This window comes from Ciconia boyciana, chromosome 1 (genome assembly GCF_034638445.1).
Source record: "Ciconia boyciana chromosome 1, ASM3463844v1, whole genome shotgun sequence".
NCBI lineage: Eukaryota > Metazoa > Chordata > Aves > Ciconiiformes > Ciconiidae > Ciconia > Ciconia boyciana.
In genome coordinates this window covers 83,256,955-83,273,206 of record NC_132934.1, presented here as the reverse complement: position 1 = coordinate 83,273,206, position 16,252 = coordinate 83,256,955, and the positions used below count along the sequence as shown (strand labels likewise).

Below are 16,252 nucleotides of genomic sequence, written 5' to 3'. Positions count from 1 at the left end.
CCATTAGAGTGCAAACACAGAGACATTCCTGCAATAAAATACTTGTCTTCTGAGAATCACAGTCCGGAAGAGATGGTTATGATTTAACAAAAGAATTCTCTAAAATGTTCCCTGGTGCTAATACTGTTCTTAATAATATGAAAAGATTTTGCCAGGAAGAGGAATAAAACCGTCAATCAGATTAAAAAAAGAAAATAGGCACATGATGGTTTTTTTAGAACACACAGGGGAAAAAAATGACCTTTATGATGGTTTTGTCATTTTCAAAAAAATGCCTCATTTTCTGAAATTCCCCAACCAGGCAAGGTTATTATAAATGGTAGGTAGGGAAAGCAGAGCGTGGCAATAAAGGGGTTAATCTGCAGAGCACAGAGCCATCTGGCTGAGCTGGTTTGTTATAATCGAGCAGATTATGTTCACGGGACTCAGAGTTTAAGGCTCCTCTCCCATAGAGCAACTCTGCACAACCCAAGCAGACCAACTTTGGGACTTTGAATGAACATATTTACATCCACCTTTCTCTTCATGTCGACTTTTCTGGAAACATTCACACGGATGCCATGGTTACTCCTACCACGGTAAGGGAAATTTGACGTTTTCTAATAGGGTCCTAAGAGGGCGGGGAGGGGAGGGGGGGGAGAGGGGTCCTTTAAAGAAGTATAATGGGGAGGAGAGGGGGGTCTTGTAAGCAGTAGGTCTGTCCCGAATGTTGTTGCCTTTCCCATTGTGCCTCCTCCTTCCCCCACCCCTACTTGCCCTATAGCTTGCTTTAGTCCTGAGGTTCCTCTCTCCTCCTGCTCTGCACGCTGTTGTTCAGGTCCCTGGCAAGAAAACAGCAGAGGAGAAATATGAGGTGCTAAAGGAATCTGATTTAAGAGGCAAAAGTAAAGGAGACTCTTGGTTTTATTTTAAGAGGGAAACCAGCAACTTCAGATATAACAAAAGGGGTTGCAAATCTTGAGTGTGCATTGCAGGAACCAGCCTCAGCATACGTAGCATGCTTGCCCTCAGGGAAAGTTAGAGCCCATGACAAGCAAAGTCAAAATTCCCAATTTCTAGACCTCGCCTGTCTCAGGTAACTAACTTCACTGGAGCTTTCTTTTTTTGTGTGTGCCAGACACTGGAAACCCTATTCATGACCTTTAAGTCAATCCCCGTTCTCCTCAAACCCAAACACTAAATTCTCTGGGAGGAACTGGAGATCAAAGGATTCCTTGCACATCTGTGTCTAGGTGAAAAAGATACACGCACTTTGTGCTAGGCTGGCAGGAAAACTATTCTTACGCTGCAATTTCCAGCTTTTGGTAAGTGCCTTCTAGGAATGCAGCACACAACTAATCAACACAGACACACATATAGAGAGCAAAATAGAAAGCTGTTTCTCATTTAAACAGCTGAAATGCAGCTTAAAGCATCAGTTACTGGCGAGTCCTTATGGAGACACCAAACTGCTATTAGCCAAGAGGGCAAAAAGTCCTTGAATGGTTTAGATAGTTTTCTGATCAGTTCTTAATCCTTCATTAAAATAAACGGGAAAGCTCTGTGTTGGTCCTATCTCTTGAACTATAAATATGCAGTATCCGGAGAGATGGATATTTTGGATTGAATAGGGCTGCTATGCACACATTCTCTGGTTCCTATATTGCAAAACCAGTTATTTAGAGATGAGTGTGTGTGTGTGTGTGTGAGGGGGGGTTGCTCCCCCCCCCCCTTTTTAAATAGACAGGGATGTGTGCTATATGGTCCAGTCAATTGTTATGAGCTACAACCTTTCAGAAAGCACTCTTTGCTCTTAGGCTCATGTGATTTGTTGCATGAGGAGTGCAAATGGTATGTAAAGTTTGCCTTTACATTGTGCCTTCAGGAAAATACTCAAACAAATAGGAGAGACATTCTCAGGCACAGAAATACCTGATCTGTGCAAGCCTGTAAGTGGAGGAGTGGTGCAAGAAACACCTATAAATACGATGTAAGAAAAAGGAAAACCTAATAATAAAAAAAAGAAAAACTCACTTTGTGGCAAGGCAGACAAAAGCAGTAGAGGATGGAAGAGAGTTCGGCATGGTTCCAGCTGCTTGTAGTAAAAAGACTGGTCTTAGATACACGTGTCAGTACCAGGAGCTCTGTGTGTGAGCATGTGTGTGTGGGGGGGAAACTAGGCATGATTGCAGGTGGTGGATCCAAAATATGGGGAGAAAAGGATGTACCAGCAGAGCTAGGAGGGGAGTGCTTTTTGTAGAAGGGTGCTATATGTTGAGGTATGCAATACATGCAGGTTTAGGATTCTTTTTCTCCCAGGGAAAAAAGAACTAAATGGTACATAGAAAGATAGATATAAGGAGTTCAGAGGCAAAGTGTTATATACTGAAAATAAACTGCTATGTATTAAGTATTGTGTATTGGGGTAATAAGGGCAGGTGAGCCATGCAAAGGTGGTCAGCTTAAAAGGGGAACTGCTGCAGGTCAACTGGAAAAAGAGGATTTTTGTGGGTGGAAAAAAGTTTAGGAGCTCAGAAGGGGAAGTAACACTTGAGAGGGATGGGAAAAGGTGCAGACTGGAGGCTGGGTGAGGATATGAAAGGGACATACAAGGATGCTAGGGTCTGCAGGGGGAAGGTAGGGTATGGAGTGGGAGTGGAGGGAGAAAAGTGAAAGCACAGGGCACAAAGGATATTTGGAGGAGGAAGAAAAATGTGAACTATTGTCTATTTGGAGAAAGGTATGGAAAATAATCAGCTACATGATGCTTGTGGGGGGCGTCTGAAGGAGACACCTTTGATTCTGTCAAGAAATAGATACGAGGATGCATTTGCGAGGAAGGTGTTAGAGTATGAAAGCAAAGGCTTGTGTGGTGATAGAAACACATGCCAAGGAGAGGAATGCAGAGGAAAAAGTGAGCTGGATGGAGACAGGGTGTGGTGATGGAAAAAGGGTATAGGGACCCATAAAGGTATGTGAGGGGGTAGTTGCTTAGAGAAATTTCAGAGGAGGTTGGAAGCCTGCTGGAGTAGTGCTATAGACATGTGCTACCTGGTTGCAAAGGAGAGACAGAACTGGGGAAAAAGCCATGTGAAGGCGCTGTGAGGAAATGCAAGATAATGGAAACCATGGGGGCAGGGTGAGCTGTGACAGGAATATAAAGATGTGGCAAGTCTTAAGAAGCATGAGAATGGGGAAAAATGAGGAATACAGGAGGCATGCAGATGAGATTAAGAGCTGGGTTCTCTGTAAAGATGCCTGGGCAAAAGGTGGGTTAGAAGAGGTACAGGGAAAGAGAGCACAGAGTGGGAGGAAATTTGGTTTTGTATCACTTTGTAGGCAATCAGTGAAAGTAGTGCAAAGGTGCAGGAGTGGCTTGGCCAGCAGAAACAGAGGATGCCTCTTTACTGGGCAGTTGGCATGACATAGGGGAAGAACAGGCAGTATGTTACAGGGGAAGCAGTTGAGGAAAATAATGGCAAGTAAGAAATGGGGAGGGGGGGGAGCAGGTGGAGGAGGAGAACACATACTCGAATTAAAAAAGTGTGATTTTCTGTTAAGGGAGATGTTACAAATGTGCTTATATCTCTGTGGTAGGTACTGGCTAAGTGAAGCAGCAAGAGGGAACGGAACAAATGTGCTAGTGGAGAAATGGCTAAAGCTATAAAGGGGTGGGAGGAGAAGGAATGGGAAGGGTAACTACCTGGAGGGCCATATAAGCCACATGGCTGTACTAAGTTCAGGAGTAAAGTGTAAAGTGTGTGGGGAGGTGAGTGGAGTTAGGAGCTGTAGGGCATGAAGTGGAAGTGGATGAGAGTGACAGTTCATGTTACAAGGGGTGAGAAGCTTAGTGTAGGTTGACATACAATGGTGTGTAAGCAAGGAAAGTACCTGCCAGTTTGTGTCTGGTTGTAAGGGCTGTGGAAGGGAAGGTGAAAGGAGTGAAACGTTTTGTCTGATAAGAGAGATTTGTGCACACAGCGTGCTCAAAGTAAATGAGAGAAGTACAGGTAAGGATTGCAGACCTGGGTGTGGGGCCTGGGAGAAAGAAAACAGCTTATGGGAAGAGTGATGAGGAGTGGGAAAAAGTTTATGACGGCTTAAGCCATCTGTAGTTATCCGCCTCAGTTTAAGGGAGGCTGTCTAAGTGTGCAAGGGGCCGTACATGCATGCATAGCAGCATGAGAGCAGGTTGGGAGTTAAGTGCAAGGGGAGAGCAAGTAGGAGGTACAGGTAAAGGCACATAGTCAGTGATGATAGGTGCACAGACATATGAGATGCTGGTTTTGTGTGTGGGTCAGGGACAGATGTATTCAGTGAGTGCTGTGCTTACATGACTGGCAGAGTTGTAGAGGGAGGGATGCGATGAGAAGGACCCAGCCGGTCTGCAGGAAGAAGCTGAAATCAGTGAGAGGCATGTAAGAGTACTGCGTTGCTGTAAGGGACGTATATCTGTGTGGAAGTTACCACAGAAAACATGCACCCAGGAAGCCGTGCTGATGTGTAAGATGACTATTGAAGGCTGACTGGAGAATCACGTCCACTGCGTTTGTGGCACAACTTTCCGTGTCGAAATAAGTTATGTAAGACACACAATAGAAGTGAGGTTTGTGAGTGTTAAGAAGCAATGTTTGCATTGAGAAGGAGGGTAGGGAAAGATGACTAACTGAGAAAATGGTTTGGTGCGTGGGTAGCGATAGGATGGAACATGTGCTAGATGTGCTTGCCTTCTGCATGGTGTGCACAGCAGGCAGACTCTCCTTTAGAGATTTTGCAGGCTTTTTCTAAAGAACTAGTGAATAATCCTGAGAAAATCTCAGGATGCCTAACTAAAATATTTACACCAGCTTCGTTTGGAAGCATATCAATGCACCTTATTTTCATGCCTTAAAACTTCAAAACTATACTACCACTGCAACAAAATGGCAGAGAGATTTCTCTAGGACCAGTTAACAGGGCTACTAGGTAGTTAACAGGGCTGTTGAATGAACAACTATTGGGTTGAAGTAGAGATGTCAGTCAAAGGAAACAAGAAAGTACTCGCTTTCTCCATGGCTTGAAACAGTACTGGAGTAATGTGCAGCTGGTTGAAGGTTGAAAACATAGGATACATCTTGGGTGTGAGAGAAACACTAAGAATGTATTTCCCTTCAAAACAATTGCATATATTGAAAACATCTGCTTTTCAACTCTGTTCTACAAACATCTTCAAATGTCCAGCTTGCCTAGGGCTTTGGTGTCTTCTTAAGCACTGTCCTACACTGGGTAGGAAAGTGTTCATTTCCATCCATAGCTGATCAGAAGATTGTGAGTAACCCTGCGAGACTTGCACTGGGAGACAACAGCCCAATCACACCGAACTGCTAGGCTTGAAGGGCCCAGATCTTACGAATAATCCATCACATGAAAGTTCATGGAACCCTTTCCGCTTTATTCCAGGGATCAATTCCTGCCAAAAAAATAGGTAGCCTGTAAAATATTCAGCTAATAGGCAGTTACTGCTTGTGCAGCCATGGGCTGTGTTGGGAACCCGTTGTCCTACTTTATGCGCTAGTTTCCCACTGCAGAGTTCAGTTCAAGCTCTCTAGCTGGCTAAGTTTTCCTGGCGGTGCTTGTAGCCAGCGGAGTCAGTCCTCTGGTGGCGGTGAGCTTCCCACCACGGCAGGTTGCGGGCGGTGGGGACAGTGAAGCAGTTGTCCATGAGGGGGAGACGCGTGACTGCAGCCAGCGGTCCCGGCCACTGGGATTCAGCTGGGCTGAAACCACAGACCGCAGCCTGCTCAGCCCACTGCCACCACCGCGGCCCAGGAGGTCAGGGTAATGCCCTGGCCTCCGACCACTCCGTTCCCTCCCCACCTAACTGCTGAGAAAATAAAAAGCAAACGATGGCATCAACCTGCCAGCTGGCCGGGAAAAGAGAAAGGGATTGATGGGTACAATTAGTGCTGGATTGTTGCAGGAAGGGGATCAAAGCATGAATGACCCAAGCTGCATTCGAGTGAGAAGAACATGGGGTATTTGTGCCCGCCTGGACTCCTTTGTAGCCATGACACAGCCAGAGAAATGTGTTTGCAAGGGCTGGAACATCTGGGCATCCCTGCAGATGTTTGCTGGTGCGGAGCCATGTGTGTGTCTCCTCATGGTGCCTAGGAGAGGACAGTGGAAAGAAGCGTCATGTGGATAGGGATGACAGAGGTGGATGGCAGCTGTTTCTGTGTGGGAGATAGCCATCCCTGTTTGTACATCCGTCAGTGGAAGATGTGGGGATAAGTCACTTTCTGAGAGGACAGATGGGATGTGCGTGTGAAGACAGAAGTGATAAGGGTGGATATGGAGTAGTTTCAAGGTTGTGAAATGAGTGCTAGAGGGAATATACAGAGCTATGTTCCTGATGGTATCGTGAGCCTTAAGTCCATAGGGGAAGGGGACTCCTCCACAGAAAGCCTCAAGGAAGCTTATACTTCCCAAGGAATTAAAAGAAGAACACACCAAGCATCCAGTTCAGTTAAGACTCTCCTTCTCTCCTTCATATGGTACAAGCATCTTGCTGCATGAGCAAGCTAAGCAAGGTGGCCCTTTCCTTCAGGGCAGAAAGCATTTGGAAAGATCAGAACAAGATCATATACTCCTCCCTCTCTTATCTTTCTCTACCTCTCTCCTCTCCACCTCTTCACACACACGCAAAAGGGTCTTTCCCAATTCGGCTTCTAAGTTTCTCTTTGAAATTTCCCTCTGCGGAAATGTGCGATGAAGATGTGTGTGAATGAGGACACTGGTGTGTTGGGGAAGGTTGTGTGCCTGTACGTGTTGAAACAAAGTTCATTGGTAGTCATCTGGAGCTCAGAGAAGTAACCTGTTGGTTGCATTTCAATGCACATGGAAAGGATAACAGGTAATTCCACGCTTCCATCAGGCAGTGCTAGGAAAGCGGCATTCATGACTCATTGCCACTCTGCCTGTACTTTAGAGGGAGTCACTGGCCGCCTAGCGATGTAAATACACAGATTCCATAGGACAAGCTCCATTTGTGTTATCTATTACAAACTTGTACCAGAGGTGATGAAAATATTCTTGGAGGATTGCATCCTGTAAGGTAAGATTTGCAGCACTCCTCAAACATTTTCTGTGCTTCAGCTGCACGTGTTGTCCATAATGGAACCACAGCAATAAATGTGTTTCTTCTCAGTTGCTCTTTCACATCTTACAGCAATAAATTTCCTTATTTTGGGTTTGTCCCTGCTATAGATTTTACATGTTTTATCTTACATTAGCTGAGTTAGCATGTGAGAAAGTATTAATCTAGTTAACTCAGAAATATATATTTCCAGGCTATGCCCTACAAAAATTCACCCACACTTGCCAGAAGTCTAAATCAATATCATTAGAGGTAACTGGCAGTTAACTGGAGAGTTACAGAAGGAAGAAGTACATTGTACTCTACGTGAATGTTTAAAGGCTCATCTACGCTCAGAAGTGAATTCAGGTTGTGAATGTGAAATTTAAGCCCAACAGCTGCTTCTGAATAACTCTGTGGTTAGACAAGTTCTAAGATAGCATCCTCTCCTGTGACTTCTGCCTCAGCCAGGAGGTGAACAAGCACACTCGCAAGACGAAAGCAGATTTTGTCCTCTTGAGAGATGGGATTTGGACAGTATTCGGTTTCTGCTCCAAACCAAGATCAGATGTTATGGCTTTCAGCTGTCAAATACAGACCTCATAAATCCAATGGAGACATTTAACCAGTTTTCCCAGTATGCCGTATTTGAGGTAAATGTGTAGTACCACTAGATGCTGAGATCTGTGATGATCTTGGTTTCAGAAATACTAATGATAATGATAAAACTGATGCCTTAGAGGAATAAAATAGATAATGCATAGTCAGCTGAGTCAAAAAAATGCTCCTTAGATGCAAAGGCTACAGCAGAAATATCTAAGAAATGCTTTGGAAGAATGTGGAAACATGGCTGTGTGTGTCCTCTTTCTACCATTCCCCACACTTTCCTAGCCACTCCTAGTACGTAAGCGGTATGCACAAAACTGAACTGCAAGGTAACAACAAAAATAAAGTCCAGTGACACCATCTTAGCAAAAGAGAAACTTTACTCTGCTCTGGAGTAGTTAAAAAAACCATGGTCATTAAGAGGGACATGCCATTTCATGTGCTGGGGGTCTTTCCTGGATTTGTACATCCAAAAGTTAGAAACCATTTATTCAGTTCATCAGCTCCTGTGATAAGTACAAAGCTATTTCCTCCAATCATTTCTCAAACAATTTGCAGAGTCTTATTTCACATGACTGACTTGCTAAATGGATGATGCAGGTAACTCCATAGGATAAGTTTTCTTTGCTGTTTATTGATATTTGCATGTTCTCTTACTTAGACCCCCCAACATCTTGAGCAACTTTCCTTCCTTTTTGCTGTTTACTAAATATACTCCTCAAGTCCTTGACACGAGCTGTTCTTTGTTTAATCCCATTTTTTGTTTTACAGAGTGCATATGTTTTTTTTCTTTTAACCTTTTCTTCCTTTTTTTTAATCATACTTTTTTCAGTTTTCTGACTTCCCTCAATTTCATCCACATCTTTGTGGCACTAGAACATCCAGGAGTAAAGGTGACATTCCAAAACCAGGAAGATCTCTTTCATCTCTTTGTCTGATACCACCTTGCATTTGTATGTGCCTTCTGTAATTATACTGACTTTCTGCACTCTCTAGTTCTCTCTTCTCTTTCTCTCTTCTGCTATAAAAGAACCTCTGTGTAATAAATCCAGCACTAATTTATTGTTTAAATCATGGCTATCTAATTTTCAATATTATGCCTTTCCAACTTCTTCCCTGACATTTAATATAGGTGCTTTGAACTGATTTTCCCTAGACCTTGGGCTTTTCCACTCTGAGTCTCTTATTTTCTAACCACTTTTTTCTAACCCATTTTTCTAACCACTCTCTGTCCTTCTATATAACAATTTTTTTTGTATCCTTTCCATCCTTTCTATCCATTTGCAGCCCACTCCTTCTCTTCTGTTTTATTTTTCTGCAACTGTACCCCTTCATGCTTTCAATGACACAACTGAAAAGAGTGGTAGGTCGCCAGACACTACCCCAGCCTTGATAGTCATCATTTACCATCATCCTGTTTTATGGCTTATATCCAGTTTTCAGCCCAGGTTTGTTTTGCAGAGTAGATGGCAGACATGTATAAGCTGAATGTACATATGTGTGGGGATAATGCATGCATGCATTTGTGTGAATGGAAGACGAGAGGTCAATATGTGACTGCGCTGTGAGAACACTGCATCCTATTTCTTTGTCCTCCTTTTTCTGGCCTTCCTAGCACTGTCCTTGCCCTCCCTTTAGGCTATGTAAGACTGCCATATAATCGTTCTTTGTTGCATTGACCAACTCATTGCCCTTCTTGGAATTTTTTTACAAACTTCTGCCCACTTTCCTGTCAGGGAGTCAGGCATCTTGTCATCACACCGGCATGCTGAGTAACTCCTTCTCCACCTCAGCTCTGCCACTCACACAACCAGTATCTGTTCACAGGCCGGGCTCCCTAACGGTGCTCCCAGCTTGTCCTTCCTGACCACCGTGGACCCCACGTGGCCCTCTACTTCCAGTTCTCTCTTAAGCACCGATTTCTTTAGTAACACAGGGAAAACAGCTGACTTCTTAGACTGGAAGTGAGATCCCTCAAGACTTTGGACAAAATGCACTTCTTTTTAAAAAAAAACTACGGAAAATAAATTTTCATGTGATGAGGAATGCATGTTATTAAAACATTTCCTGTTCACAGGGACTACCTAGCAGCTACTTCAGACATACACAAAGTTGAAAGCAGCTGTAGTTAAAAACTCCTTGGCATTAGTACCAATGAGAGCTATCAGATTTTTGAACATGATGGCCCTAAGACCCAGAAAGCAGGATTTTCAAAAACAGAGTTGGCACTTCTTTTCAGAAGTGAATGGAAGTTTTAGCATCGATAGTAATAGAAGCACAATTAATCCAGTACTATGAGGATCTGAAAGCCCTACAAACTAGAACTCTTTCAAATATTCTGGGCCTTGTAAATAAGAATATGAATACTTACACTTTACAAGTCTGTGTGTTAAAGAAAAGTCACCCTTTCTACTCAGGCGTGTGTGGTGAGTACTACCATCTGCCAAACACATCCTTCAGTTCTTCTGTGTGGCACCTGCACATAAAGCAGCCTACATGAAGCAGGCTTTGCATGCCAGTGCTTGATGCCATATCCTGGCATTAGTATAGGTGCCATCTGAAAGTCAGCCCTGGAGAGACTGTGTACTGGTGGTATAGAGTGGCTGGTATAGTCTGGCTGCTTCTGCTAGCAGGCGTGATTTGGAACAGACAATTTTACGTAGTGAAACTCTTTCTGAGAGATGGCAAATATCTCACCATATCAGAAAACCTTTAGGAAGTATTGCCTTAGTATGTCTTTCTTCCTGGATGGGCTATATATGGACTTAGAAAAATGGTTGAATCAATTTATTAATACAAAAGCTATTCATGAAGCAATCTGGACAGAGACTTTGTTTTTCTGCTGAGAGGTTGCATTTTCTGTATTCAAATCGCCTTTATAAGGTTGAAACACTCAAGAACAATGTTTATCTTTTGTGTTGAAAGAGTAACAATTACAGACTAAGAAAAGCAAAACAATCTAAATACTACTACAAGATGAGTTTGTTGTTTTGTTGGTTTTTTTTTTTAACAAAACAAAACAAAAACAAACAAAAGCTTCATGGAGTTAAATCTTGCCCTGGGAAGCTAAGGCTGCTTTTCACATCTGCTAGGATAGGGAGTGGTCTCCCTTGGAAGAGTTTGCATTTTGGGGAAACAGATACGTTTTTAAAGTCCAGTGAAATATTCTGATTTTTCTCATTCTTTCTGTCTTTCCTCTGTTAGGAAATCTTCCTGTTCATTTTGCTTTTTTCTCATAGCTTGTTCTCATTTGCCTCATTCCTCTGAAATAAAAGCTGGTGACTTTTCAGTGTTTGCTGTCCTTTGAACCACCATTAAGCAAATCTGATTGGTTTAATTGTTCTTTGGTGAGTTAATTTGTTTACCTTAGTCTTTCTCTGTGTCTCTGGTTCAAATTATGCCTTTACTTGACTCAGCCTCTGATAACAGGTTTGACACCAGCACCTCCACTGAACTCAACAGATTTATTTCTGATTTACAGAGAAGCGGGAGTCCCCAGCTGGGTAAATGTGGAAATTCACCTGATTGCAGGCCGAATTCTGACCTCAGTTGCACCCAGGCAATCCTATTAGAATTAGTGAGACTGTAACCAACCTTAAATTTGAGTCTTGGTGTTTGTTTTTTTAAAAACCATGGATACACATCCAAAGCATTTTAGTATGTTGAATCATAGAAATCAGAGAGGGGAAGAGAATATGCCTATATTAGATGACTGGTATACTTGATTGGAAAAATCGTGGCAAATCCATTTCTTTGCTGGAATTTGCCAGTTCCTCACAAACAAACCATTCCCTTGTCTGTTCTCCTAAATCTCAACTCAGTCCCCCTGGACACCAAAGTTTAAAAACCTGGCAGGCTTCCCCCTTGCTCAAAACCCTGTCTCCTTTTTGATCCATCTGTTGGCTGCTAGAGACACCAGCCATCCACAGACCCGGAAACTGGTACTTGCAGCTACAAGGACAAAGCCAGTAAAGCTTGCTGACCTGGAGCAACCCAGGGCATGATACTGTCCCCTCACAGGGGACTCTGAAAGCTGCTGGGCTTGGGAGGTCAAGTGGAATTCCTCAGAACTGGAGAATTAAAACCAACAAAATCCATCTCCTAGCACAGTCTAATATCTCCTAATATTGACTGTGGTCCTCAGATCCCAGCCAGCCAGATAGCATATTCTTCAAAGCTCTGTCATATATAATTTTAAATTGATCAAGTGACTGGGCTTCCATCACTCCACTTAAAATCTTCATACTATCCCCCATCCAACTTGAGCGCCACTCATTACTACAGAATTTAGTGCTTTTCCATGTAAAAGTTGTTAGCAACAACACAGTCCTGGGTGACAGTAGGATGGCTGGCAAGAGATGTTTTTAGAGTAGAGGTTTGGTTTCCGTTTTATTTTTTAATTAGTTAACTTCTAGTGGTCATTTTTTATGATGGTATTCTTTCAGGAAGAAGTGAAAATAAAGGGTATCATTGTTGAAAATGACAGAAATATTTTAATAAATAGTCTGTTTTGGGGAACAGCTCTTTTTCAAGAGAAAGGCTTAGCAGCATCTCCCACAGATAATTGAAGTTTGTCTATAGCCTGGCAGCAACCTGGACAGAGATCCAGAAAATAACTTTATACAAATTGGCATGCCTACACAATACAGCACCTTGCTCAAGGAGAGTCTCCTGATCCTCCAATCAATTAGCAAAACTGCACCAGGATAACTAGCCTTTTTTCTGCTTGGATGGCATTGCAAAGCTCTCCAGAAACAAACTGCCCAAAGACACCCTGAAGATTGGCGTTAAGACATCCTGATGTTTACAGAGGGGGCCAGCACCCTGCAGTGCCTGCAGTTCAAGCACAGGCTGTGCCATGCAGAAGACAGCCACTTGCTCTGCCATGTCCCTGCAAACATGCTGAGGCTCCTCTCAGGTACTCAGACTGTTTGGTGGGGCACACGAACTAAGCTACAGCCTTTTTCCAATTCCCTCAGGATAACATGCTCTTTTAGGATGACTGGAGTCAGAAATCTTCTTGGTCCTCTAAGGGAACTGTGCCAAATCATTGGCAAGAGAAAGGTACAGACAACTTCTTGCTATTTAAGATATTCAAATGTGTACACACATGGGTACCAAAGCCTTCCTTCAGCCAGGTCCATAAATTTGATTATTTTAATTTTTATTCATAAATATCCCTAGAAACTTCTTTATTCTAATTGCTTTCTGAATTTTCTCCAGATTAACTGATATTTTTTAGTAACACATGGAAACTTATAGGCTACAAAGTAGCATCAAAAATTACTTCCTGGTTACCTGGCAGATTTCCACTGATGGATTTCACTTTGGTTTTTTCTGCCTTTTCCCATCCATCAGCTTCTATCATCCTCCTGTTGAATTTTCTTGAAAAGTCACTTGCTAGCTCCGGAGATAACTAGCTTAACAGAGGCCTAATTCTGACCCCACTTCCATGGAAGAATCCTAATGGACCCCCAGGGAATAAGTTCATCTTAAGGCAGTGAAAATTTAGACCAGAGTCAAGACCTGAGAACTCAACAGGGAAACTATTGCAAATAACCAGGGAAGAGAGTGGTTGTTTCTGCACAAAAAGTTTTCTTAATGGAGAAAAAATTTTCCAAATCTGAACTAGCAAAATTTCATCTGAAATTCTCCTCTGACCTGTCTACTGTTAGACAGCTTCAAATGTTATCTAATCACAAGTCTGATACCACCCTGTTTGCTTACTTGCTTCTTCTGTTTACCCTTTTTGCAAGTATGTGCTGATGTGATGAAGAGCGGATGACTTCAGCTCTTTCAATTTTTGCGTCTGTGTATTTCATCCAGATGAATTATCTCAGGCAAAACCTGAAAAATGAAACCCAGCGTTTTACCTTTGATCTGAGGTAAATAATCGTAGGTGCCATTACCAGCCTTCCACAGGAACATGGTCCAGAATAAAGGACTTGAAAGGAATCTCAAAGATCCTTCTAAAAGCCATGAAATGTTTTAGCAATTTTATTTTTTCCTTCCTTTTTCTTACTGAAGAGGAACAGATGGGAACAGAAGTAAACTCTGCCATCTGGAAAGACTGAAAGATTACTATGAAAAGGGCCAGTTGTCAGTTTGTTCAGCACCAGCCCATCTTTGCCAATTATCAACATCAAAACCTAGTCTCAACAAGGGCTAAATTACGCTAAAGATGAATGATTTTGGAAAGCCATTTTTTCAGTATCTTTTTGTCATCTAATTGTTCAACTGTCTTGAAAACTACAGTTATGCACAGAAACATAAAAGAAATTAATTTGAAGTTCTGTCTCTTATATCACAGGAAATTCTGTGCCTTGGTCTTTCCTGCACTACATTTAACACTGCAGTCTGGATTCCAGTTAAAGTCCATTAGCTGTGTCATAATCTTTTAATATTATGCTAATTAGAATTTATTTATGGGTAATTTGGACCTTGTTCTTATAACAATTTGAAATGGAAATATAGCACCTGTAAATCTTTGAGTGGGAAATCAGAAGCCTAAAATCTATCATAGCTCTGTTCAGTCTCTCGATGCTGTCTGACCCACTGACTTTCCTGCTTTAGATATTGGAAATTACATGTGTATGTAATACATATATATATACGTATTATACATATATGTGCATCTATGTTTGTGCACTGACTGTACATAGAAAAAGACTGAAGATGTCCTGTTCCTTATCTGAGTAGATTTTCTATTTGTTTTCACAATGCCTTTGGTTTTAATTTTATGATTACATAAGCAGGTATTCTTGCTTTAAACTTTCCACTGAAGGACATTTGAGCAAATAATATACCTTTTCCATACTAATGAGACTGTTAATACAGACCCCTCAAAATATGTTTTCCTTCAGAATACACAAATAAACAACCTGTGTCAACCTTGGACCATGGATCTAAGTTCTGGGAAATCACCATCATTGGTGGTGTGAATTCAATTTTTTAAAGCTTTCTTTGTTTGTGTTTCGATCTTCCTACACTCCTTTTAGGTAAACATATTGCATCTCTGTCTCACATCTTCCACTTATGTGTACAGTATCTCTTAATTAAATTTGGGGACAACCTTGTAATAAAACACTGTCACGTAACACCATAAGATTCCTTGATGCTTTCCCATCATTTCAAGTTTCATTAAACTTGGGCACAAAAGCAAAATGTGTAAGTCTGAAAGTTTTAATTTGGATTCAAGGTAATATTCTAGCTAATATATATAAAAAGCTATTCAACAGTTCTAACCAATACTTCTTTTCTTCAACCATGCAGAATGCATACACACTGAGTTTCTTGGTAAATATCCTCAGCCCTGTTTTGCCATCTTTTGCAGAACAATTTTGCTTCTTAGTTGCAAAACAATTCTTGCCAAAAGCAGGAGCTGCATAAGCTGGTACTTTTTTTCCATGCATAATGCAATCCTTTATGCTTCTTTTACAAGTTGGCTCTGATTGCCTTTTGTCAATTTTTCTTGTAGTCCTCAATTTTCTCCTGTGTCTTCATGTTCTTACGGGTTTGTGGTTTGGTTACTCAGTCATCTGTGGCCTTCTCTTGCTTTCCCTCCAAAACATGCAATTTGTTTTGTTTCTGCTGTGCAGCCTGGCAATTTTTCATAGTTTTTTTTTTTCCCAAACATACATCAAGAGTTTGTAATATTTTTTTTTCTCAGTTTGACGCCTTTGTGCCGCATCACCATCTGAGCAGATAGGGTCCACAAGCTCCCCTGAAATTGCTTGTTTGATTGAAAAAGTCTCAAATATGTTGTGTAAAAAAGTTTTGTCCCCTTTTTTTTTCTTTATATGATGCTGATACCTTTCAAAATTTCTTTACCACAGTCTGGTAACTGCCTTGCTCTTCCTCTCTTAATGCCATTATATGAAGCAAATCTAGGACCTCTGACCAAGCCCCCAAGACATACAAGACATAATTATTGTTGCTCATGTTCTTTTTCAATAGCATTCCTTATCTTTGTGAGAAGACAAATTCTTGTTTGAATCTCTTCTGTTTGACTGCAGGAAAGGTTAGACTCTTTGAGGACCTTTGGCATATCTATTTTCTCACTCATGATCTTCTTTCTGCTCTTGATACTCTACATATACTCTTTCTCATTTTTCTCCTGCTTTCTAGCACTGTGCCTTGAGGATGGTTAGACAGAACTCAGAAAGAAAAAGGAATTAAGGGAAAAGAAATGTCCTCATCCCTCTCTCAGAAAGAAAGAAATTGAAACTAGCTTTTAATGGTTAAAATCAGTATTTTTGAAACTGTTTAGAGGCACAGAAAAAGAATGGCTGCATCAGACTTCCAAACTACATCTCCAGTAGTGCACTATATAAGCCTACAATCAAGATTCATCACAACAGTTTGATCTGAGGGACTTTAATAAACCAGCTGTTGGAGATGTTATCCTTCAGGGGGGCTCAGCCCAGAAGGAAGAGCCATGTCTGTGAATAAAATTGCCACAATATAATGTTGTACAGAGAGAATTCCTGTGTAATTTGCTATTGAGTTTAGGGAAAGAAAATGTGTTGAGTTTGTTAGGAAAATATAAAGGAA

General features: G+C 41.7%; 1 protein-coding gene across 1 annotated transcript in view; it reads left to right on the top strand.

Moving 5' to 3' along the window:
* Positions 1–413: 413 nt before the first annotated feature.
* The window catches only part of NTF3 (neurotrophin 3), a 54,308-nt gene continuing 38,469 nt past the window's right edge, over positions 414–16,252 (top strand). Inside the window, exon 1 of the mRNA XM_072850458.1 lies at positions 414–578. Within this exon, the coding sequence (XP_072706559.1) occupies positions 561–578 (18 nt within the window). The 5' untranslated portion in view covers positions 414–560. The remainder of the gene's footprint in view (positions 579–16,252) is intronic.